Source organism: Alligator sinensis, unplaced genomic scaffold (genome assembly GCF_000455745.1).
Source record: "Alligator sinensis unplaced genomic scaffold, ASM45574v1 scaffold123_1, whole genome shotgun sequence".
Classification (NCBI taxonomy): Eukaryota; Metazoa; Chordata; order Crocodylia; family Alligatoridae; genus Alligator; species Alligator sinensis.
In genome coordinates, this window is record NW_005841985.1 from 2,151,716 (window position 1) to 2,161,290 (window position 9,575).

The window sequence follows — 9,575 nt, forward strand, 5'->3', positions numbered from 1 at the left end:
CCTCCACTGTAGATTTCACAGTGAAAAATGTCCTTTTGGTTTAAGAAAGTCAGTCCCCTTTAGTTGCATCTTTGCAGCAGCATATTCAGTGCATATTCCATTCTGGTTTTTAGTTCCAAAGAACATCCAGACATGAGAAGAGTTGTCAGACGAAAAGTCGTTGAAATCCTGTCTTCATTGATGTAGGTAAGGAGATACTCCTCACTTTGATTGCAGATGATTATTTTTGTGTGATCATGGTAAAAGTTCACCTGCAGAAAAAAATACAAAACTCCTGATTGTACTTTTTCCTCTAGCAACATTGAGGCTTAGCATGAAATGGAAAGTCACTAGCTCAGATGTGCAAGCATTTGTTGTTACAGGCACATATACTGAGCTCTGTACTACAAGAACTCACCTGAAATGTGCCATCATTGAAGAGCATCATTAAGGCTTTGTCAGATTTTAGCCACTGTAAGAGGTAAAGCCTGGGCCTGCGAACATCAGTTAGGCTAGGCAGATCCCCTCCCTAGAAAGAGAGAAGAAAAAGCCATCGTTGTCAGCTTATGCTTTGTGCAGGTTCCACTGTCTACAATTCAGATGTTGAAGAGCCACAAACTTACATCCATGAGGTTCTCCTCCATGTAATGAGAAAAGTATTTCAGAACAGTTACTTGGCTGATGAATTGTTCAGGAGCATCTGTAGCTGGAAACACAGAGCACTGACCTAGCTCAGCATAGTAATGGACTGTTCTGAAAGACACAGAAAAACCCACAAATATTAGTCAGATGTAAGCTCAGGGGTAACATTTTTGGTAGCCAGAAAAATAAATCCGTTTCTAATAACTGAAGCATTTACTTTTTGTCTGGTAGAAGGCTCATGTGTGCTCCATTGTTGAAAAGAACACCAACAGTGTGATCTGACAGCTGATAGCCAAAGCCATATTTGTTAGAGTAGTCCACCCATTTTGTAACCCATTGGAAAGATACTGTCAGCTGTTCCTTGGGAATGCCATCTGCTTCTGGCATGTTCTCGAGGCAGCCTCGCAGTACCCTTGCAACTGTATCAGCAACACTTCCCATAGTGCTGTCTTCTAGGCCTGGAAAACACAAACAAAACAGGATTTCAGTATGCAGAGAACATCATGCAGTTATCAGTTTGTCTGCAAATGCACATCTACACCCAAGAAGGATTCTAGCCTTGCCAACCCCGTCAGGTTTAAGCAATTTCCAAAACAAAGAACTCTAACCAACAATTATTTTCAGAACAAAAAGGATATTTGTTTTAAAGGTGGAAAAATCACTTATTTGATGCCTATATGTGTTTTACATCAATTTTGGCAAGGAATTAGTGCTGAATTCTGTTCTCTACTCACATTCGCTGCTACTGCTGCAGCTTCCCAGAGTTCCTCTCACTATCATTCGAATGGAGTCTCCGGTCTGTTTGGTTTCTGCAAGCATTCCAGGTTTGGCTACTGTCGTGTTAGGAGGCTGGTTTTCCTAAAATAGGGAACGTATTTATATTGATACTTAAATGCATAAGTCAACTTTTTTTTTTTTTTGCATAGCTCATATTAGACCTCCCCAGAATGTTCAGCATCAGACAGCCACCATTAAAAGTAGTCTACAATATGTTTTTCTGAATTGGTATGAGGAGACTATCAGCATCAGTTTACAGAGCATTTAGTAGCATTGTGTTCTCATTCTTTATGGAATTTGCTCACTCAACCAGGACAAAAAGCCATTTTTATTTAACAAATCTGAATTGTGAATGGGAACACTAGTCTCCAAAGTTTATAAATTCTGTGAAAATTATATGTTTTATTCTTAAATTAAAACAGTTTGGAAAAAAAGTATCTTGCAACATTCCTTAAGTGTGTGTATGATGGTACATAAATGATAATGAAGTCTATTATAATTCTGGAGATGCGGAGCAGATATTCTATACTCCTCTAAGGTTACCATACAGAAGTAAGGCAAGACATGTTTAAACTCTCTTACAATGCAACTATGAATCATCTGATGTTGGTTATAAAATAAGATAAATAATATTTTGAGACAGCCATTAATCATCCCACTCCAATGATCTGAATTAAATTTGAACATACCTCATCTATTCTGTGTTTCAGGGGCTGCTGGGTTATTGATGTCTTTTTCAAATCATGTCTAAGCTTGTAGATTTCTTCATCTTCTTTAGGCAGTTTATCTGCAATTAGAAAACAGCTAATGTATTTAACAATGCATATAAGTGTGCTTTGCAGCATATTGCATGCTATAAATACCCTAAGCCAGAAAACAAGGGTTGAATTTATGATGTACAAGTTGTTCTCATCTCCCCCTTCCTACAGCATTTTCTCCCCACCTGGAATAAACCCAGACTCTCACAAAGCAGACATGCCATTATACCCAATGATCATCAACAGTAGTGGATGTAGACAGGAACACTAGATTATGAAAGTGCTAAATAAAAACCTGCCACTATGTCATCAAATATGTTCTCATTAAGGCTGTAGGCTGCAGCCTACAGCCTATATATGCCTATACCTAGGTGATAAACAGGTCAAATTAATCCCTTCATGGACATAGGAAAGCAGTTTCCCATACTTCTTGGGGGATGCAAGGCCTCTCATCACTGCCATGACATTCGCTTCCATATACTGATAAATACAAATGCAGTTATACTTACTGTGTGTATCGAAGTATCTGGCTTTTTCCTTTTTACCACCAAAAAGAGCAGCAGCTGCTTTTTTGAAGAAATTCTTAGCTGGACTTGATAGATGAAAATCAGGAACAGTGTGACAACAGCTAGCAGAAAGTCTATCTGGTGTAAAGCCCTGCAGAAATGAAATGTAAAAACCAAGGCTTAGACTGTAGAGTGCATTTAAGTCAGAGAGAATGCTTTTGAACCAAAAACAAACAAACAAAATAAACTATGATACAAACCTGTACAAAAAAGTCATGTCGAATTATGTCGTCTAAGGTAGGTCTGTCTTCGGGATTTTTTGACAACATGCTAGCTATCAAGTGCTTTGCAGGGGCCAGTAGAGATGATGGCAGAGTGTATCTTGCTTCCCTTATACATCTGTAGGTTTCTTTAAGGTTTGTAGTTTCAAACGGGGGTCTCCCCAGTAGCATGGTATACCTATTTAGGCAAGAAGAAAGAAATTCTCAGCACTTCAATAACTGAAGCCACTGGGAAACGGTTGAAGGGGTGGGGACAGGAAGAAGGGTTACAATGCATTTCCTAGCTGAGAAGCTACTTTGGAGGTTAGGCAGACTTAAGCAATTGTGAAACTGATCCAGTTACTGCCTCTCCTTTAAGAATTCAATGCCAATCCAAGTTAGGTTATCAAGGTATCATTTCAAAGGATCAAAGCTACTTACATTACACAGCCCAAGGCCCATATGTCAGATTCACAGCCATGCCCTTGTTTGTTAAGAACTTCTGGAGAAAGGTAATTTGGTGTGCCACAGATGGTTCTGAAAGGTAAAGCAATGGAAAAGTTAGTATCTCTCTCCTGGGTTGAAATACAAAGAAATTTGCCTTTTAGAAAATTCCATGCTCAATCAAGATTTAGGCAGGAACATTAGAAACCCCTGGTAAAAATATTACAAAGTGATTGCAATATTAATATTCAGAGTTTTCCAATATGCAAGAAAGGCCATGCTAAGTTCATAACTGCAACATTAGTCATAAATCCCTCTCCCTCTAGTGCTCACCAGTTGAGAGGAAAAAAAAACCCAAACTATGCAACAGTGCACTATTACATGAAGGAAAATTCTGACCCATGGATCACGGGTGTTTCTTTTTGCTTATAATTCTCATTTATAAATAGTGTTGTTTGAGTTTATGCTAGCCCCTACATTCTTGGGACTCCCTACCTCCTCCTGTGTTCCAGAGGTTCCAGTCTTGCTGCCAAGCCAAAGTCACCTAATTTCAATTCCATAGTTTCATTAATGAAGAAGTTACCTACAAGAAAATTAAAAGAAGAGCTGGTGAGAACCTTTGCTGCAACATAGGAATGCATTAGCCGCAAGTGCTGAGTCATACTTTCAAACAAAGCCAGCAGGTAGCCAAGCTTTTTTTTTTTTTTTTTTTTTTTTTTTTTATGAATACTTAATGTCATAACTTAAGTGTTCCAAGTTTCCATTGCAAGAGATCTGACCCGATTCTATCAATTAAACCATCAGTGTGCAAATGTCTAATGGTATAATATAAATTTGTGCTGAACTAGTCCATTTTTTAAAATCAGTGCAAGGAGTGACTTACCTAGTTTAAGGTCTCTGTGCAGGATTTCCTGTTCATGAAGATACTTTAGCCCTGACACTATCTGCCTGAGGTAGTATCGTACTTCTGGTTCCGTCAGTACCTTCCTTGCTTTCAGGATATGAGCCATTGACTAGAAAAAAGGTACAAAAAATGGTTAGTTAAGAGACCTTGGGTAAGTTTTACCTTGAATGAAAACAAGGCCAATATACAGAAAAAATGACGACCTAATAAAGAAGGTATGAAATATACCTTTCTTATATTACACATTTACATTAGCTGCAGATTCCAGGTAAGTGAATAATGGATTTCTCCCATCTGATGCTCACCCTTCTGCTGCAGTACTCCAGAAGAATGTATATATTTTCTTTGTCTTCAAAGTAGTGGTAAAACTGTACAACATGTCTATGATTAAGCATTCTGTGCAGCTCAATCTCTTTGTCAATCTGAAGGGATAAAGAACAAAGGTTATTACCTTTGCTGCTCACTGAGGAGACAGCGCTAACACATACAAAACGTTTCAGGAACAGGGATGGGCAATCCAGCCAGCGCACAAAGAGATTTTTTTAAGCAACAGTCACTCATGCACACACGCACCTTTTCCCTTTGATGAGGTTTAGCTACGCGACTGTGGGGAATGATTTTTGCAGCATAGACTTTGTTTGTTGTCAGATCAGTCATCTCATAGCACTTGGCAAATCCACCCTGCAGAGACATGCAAAGAAAAAAAAATGCAATTATGTCAGGCATGAAAGAAGTCCCATGTTTAGTCACTAGGCAGATCATCTGTTAGTCAGGAGGATTTAAAGGCAGGTGTAACTTCCTCTGGTATTTGATAGAAGGGGGGTGGAGGGGGAAGGTGTGTAACACTCCCAAATCCCACCACTCTGACGTGGGATCTTTAACTGCCTGCAGAGGAGGAGGGAAGAGGGCACGCTACGAGGACCAGGCATGGAGCAGAGAGCCAGCTTGGCCTCGTGTGCCACATGCATCCCATCCCTTGCTCAAAGCAAAGCGATCCCAGACAGTGGCAGGGCACGGACACTGCTTGGCATGCTGGGGAGGGGAGGCAGCCCCTCGCCAGGTCTGCAAGCCACAGCCCTGGCACAGGCTCTTGCCCACTGCCAGGAGCGAAGAGAGAGGGAGGTGCGTGGTGGGGGGGAAGAGGCAGGAAACCCCTTCCTGCCGGCCCCGCGGATCCGAGCCCAGGGCCAGCTCCGCGCGCAGGCGGCTCCAGGCCACGCTCCGGCCATTTACCTTCCCAAGCACCTTGCCGCGGCAGTAGCGCTTGCCCGTCGTGGGGTCGGTAATAATCCGCGAGACCTCGGCAGCGGTGTGTGAGTGGTGATGCTGCTGCTGCTCCTCCGGCTTCTTCCTGCGGGACTCCCCGCTGCAGGCTCTGCTCAGCGCCTGCTCGCACATCTTGGTGCTGGCGCTCGCACTGCTACCACCCGGCTGGTACGCGATAGTCCTCAGCAGCTCCATTGCCCCGCGCACCCACCAGCCCCAACCCGCACTCCGCCGCGCCGCACAGTGCTAGGCGCTCGCCCCGGCTCCCCCGCTATATAGAGCGCGGTGACCCCGCCCCGTAACGTCACAATGGACCGCCTTCCGCCCCGCCCCTCGCGTGTTAGCCGGGTTCGGAGAGGGCTGAACAGAGCGCTCGCGGCGCGCCCTCCCCACCGGCGGGGGGCGGCCCTGCTGCGGTTGCAGCTTAAAGCACGGCCACGGGAGGGGGAGCCCCTCTGCTGCCCGCGCCGAGGCATGCCTCTGCCCGCTGCAGGGCTGACTCGGTGGTGCGGGCAAAACCCGCTGGGCGGGGGAGAGTGCGGGACCGAGCTCCCGGGACTGGAGGTCACAGAGCAGAGACGATAGCCTGGGGCCCGCCCTGCTGCCTGCCCTGGCGGGAAGGTCTCCCGCTGACCCGGGGGTGCGGGGGCGAGCGAGGAGGACCACAAAGTGCCAGGCGTCTGAGCGTCCGCCGCCGGCACGGGCTTGTGACAGGGGCCCTCAGGGGCAGGCTATAGCAAGGCCAGGCGCTTCTTTGACGGGAGAGGGAATGATTTTTAAAGGAGGCCTGAGGCAAGGAGACTGGCTATTTTGCATGAAAATCAACATGTCTTTGGAAGTGCGGAGAAACCAGACTGTTTCTTGGCCTGCAAAGGAAACCACGGGTCGGTGCAGGGCAGCAGTCGGCAACCCCCCCCCCCCATTGCCTGCTGCACCTTCTGATCCCTGTGCCTGAGAGATGTGCCCCAGTCAGCCTGAAAGCACTGCCCTTCAAGGGTGCCATGAGCAGGGCTAAGGACCTAGCTGTTTAACCAGGGCTAAGGTGTGAGAACAGGATGCCTCCTGTGGCAGGGTAGACCTTAGGGAGAGCAGGAGTGACACCTGGTGGAATAGATAGCCCACACAAAGGCAAGGCCTGAAGAAAGTTTCCTGAATTAATGAATGATAATGGACTAGGCCAGCAGTTCCCAAACTCTGACAGATTGTGCACAGGTCCAATTTAAAACAGTACAACTTTAAGTACCACCAGCAAATTTTTGTGATATAAAGTAGTTAAATTTGTTAACACATACCACTGACAGGTTGTCTGCGTACCATTGCTGGTATGCGTACCACAGATTGGGAGCCGCTGAACTAGGCTCTTACCATGACCCTGCAATGTTCACCAGCTGTGGCACAAAATGTGCAATAGACTGCCTGTGGACTCTTCGTCACTGGCGGTGTTCAAGAAGAGGTTGGACAGCCGCTGGTCAGGGGTGATTAAGGCCTGTCTGTGCCTGTGTTCTGCTATGGGTATTTCCCAAGCTTCTGGGCTTTGCTGGTTGCCTTTGCCCTTTTCTGTTACCTGTGTCAGGGTGTCTTAAGCCTTCCTCAGGGCACTGGGTGTTGGCTAGAGCTGAGGCTGGAGATTTTGACTGGGGTGTGCCAGAGGTTCCTGGCTTTAGAGGGTCTTGTCCCTCCACTCAGAGTCTCACCGATTGCCAGATCTGAGGTTAAGAAGGAATTTTACCAGCTGGTCAGATTGGTAAGGACTGTGGCGGGGTTTGCCTTCCTCTGTAGCAGGGGGGATATGTCCCTCTACCCAGGATCTCTTAAGCATATATTGACAACATTTCATAGAAGCAGGATATTGGCTGCCATGCTTCCCCTGTTTTACGTGTGGCACGTTAGGGTGTTAGATCTGTGTTGTGTTAGGGTTGAAGGCAGTTTTATGTATTGGTTACATGTATTGTTTATGGTTTGTTTGGGGTGGTTTGGCTAGAGAGAATCCTGCCTCAGGCAGGGTGTTCAACTAGTTGACCTCTGGAGGTCCCTTCCAGCCCTATTTCTCTATGATTCTATGTGCATGATTATTCTTGAACTTGATAGGACCTACAAGAAATTCTAATAATATTTTACTTGGCCGTCAATATAGCCATAGCATCTTTCTTTCTGGTGGTGTTTGGAGTTTCTGAGAGGAACTGTGGCTGGTTTGGTCTGTGTGCACTAGCTGTCTGTGGCAGCTTGTGTTCCCTTTGCTTTGTTACTTGGCGGAATGAGGGAAGGTTCATTCCAGGTTCCACTTCCTAGGGCTCCACATTTTGATCTCCATGCTTGAGTTCACTGTATGCCTTCCATACCCTGATCTACAGAGGATATGTTACTGAGTGTTAGTGAGGTTCTTGGCTGAGCTGACATAAACCTCCCTCTCAAACAAGTAAATCTATAGGGATATTTCCTAAATCAGGAGCACTTAGGAAATCAATCAATTCAGGAAGGGCTCTGAATGCAGGAGTCCTTTGTTCCTATGTTCTTGTTTATTCTTGCTGCTAAAGTTGTTTTCCAATATCCCCTCGTTATCTGACATTTGTGCTCTTCTATAATACATAATAGTTTCAACTGTTAGGATGATCCTGCTGGGCTGAAAGAGTCTGAACTTGAGGTATCATTCTGATACCAAGTGGATGTGGTTTAAATAACTCTGACAGCTCTCTTGACCTTTGTCTAAAGCAACACTTTATACAGTGTTTGCCATCCTTGGGAATATGGATTGATTGTCATGTAGTGAGGCAAGTGTCTGGAAGGGTTCTTGTCCATGCATTTCTGTGTCTGAGACCCTGGTAAGAATATGAGGCAACAGGATAGAGAGGAGGGAAATGAGTGCCCAATGGATCTAGCAAGAAACAGAGCTGCTGTGATATGCATTTCACCCTCTTTCATGGAGTGAAGCTATCCATATAAGTCTATGGGGAAACAGGACAGTGCTGAATTTGTGCCTTCTCCAGACAGTGGTCAGACTCTGACTTTTGCATGCAGTGGTGACAGCACTAGTCTCAGCTGGAAAGAGACATATAGATATTAAATACATTTCCTTTATGAGTATGATGGGGTCACTGCAGAACTAATCCAGTGTTCTGTTCAAGTATGATGACAAGGGTGACAACCTTTCTGACATCTTGCTGGCATCCTGGCCAGGCAGCTGGATAGGAAGGGTGGATAAGGGAAGCTGGACATAAGCAATTTTTTCTTTTCTTTTTTAAGATATAACTAAGGGGAACTTGGGAGTCAAGGTTGAAGCCTAGTTCTCTGCTTTTCAGTACTTTGTCTTTGGCTGCCCTTGCTTTGAGAGAGATCTCTTTTGATCACAGAGATAATTTCTATCTCAAGAAGTTGCTCTGTAAAGGTAAATCTTATGTAGGGACTGTTTAGAGCAGAGGTTCCCAGCCACTGGGCCATGGCCCAGTACCGGGCCACGAAGGGTTGGCTGCCAGGTTGTGGCACAAGGTTCTGTCACCAGCAGTCACATGCGGGATTAAAGCTGGGCAGCAGGGCAGCCCCGGGAGGGAGGCAGCCAGCTCCATGTGCCCTGTCCCGCTCCTGCCTCCATGGCCATGCCTGGCAAGGTGCTGCCTGTGCAGCAGGTACCAGGGCCTGCGCCAGGCTGGGTAGGACTGCCCAGCCCCACCCGCAGCTGGAAGCAGGGGAAATGCCAGGGAGGCAAGCAGGGAGGCAGCTCCACTGGTTGCTCCTAGAGAAGGCAGCGGAGCCCCTTCTTCCCAAGCAGCTCCATCTGGGCCACCGCCATCCTGGGCCACCGCCTGCCTAGCCCCCTCCACTGCAGAGTCCACCGGTGCCTGCAGCTGCAATGCCCCAACCCAATCTGATTCTCTCAACCCCCCCCCCATGTAAAAATTTAATTTAAATTGTAAATTAAAGTTAAATATGTAAATTAATTTGCAAGTCTGCAGTATAAAAAAGGTTGGGAACCCCTGGTTTAGAGCACACAGGGTATGGCTACACTGGTGATTATCAACCAGGATGCTACAGCACTCTGGAGTCC

General features: G+C 45.8%; 1 protein-coding gene across 1 annotated transcript; it reads right to left on the minus strand.

Moving 5' to 3' along the window:
* Positions 1 to 5,770, minus strand: PLK2 (polo like kinase 2). Its single transcript, XM_006021260.2, has 14 exons — positions 5,504 to 5,770; positions 4,844 to 4,951; positions 4,576 to 4,692; positions 4,250 to 4,379; positions 3,862 to 3,949; positions 3,364 to 3,459; positions 2,923 to 3,121; positions 2,666 to 2,813; positions 2,088 to 2,185; positions 1,356 to 1,479; positions 839 to 1,079; positions 603 to 732; positions 398 to 508; positions 1 to 251 (listed from the first exon to the last, which is right to left on the minus strand). The coding sequence occupies exons 1-14, from the start codon at positions 5,729 to 5,731 to the stop codon at positions 60 to 62; spliced, it is 2,010 nt and encodes a 669-aa protein (XP_006021322.1). The 5' UTR covers positions 5,732 to 5,770; the 3' UTR covers positions 1 to 59.
* Between the last annotated feature and the right edge of the window lie 3,805 nt (positions 5,771 to 9,575).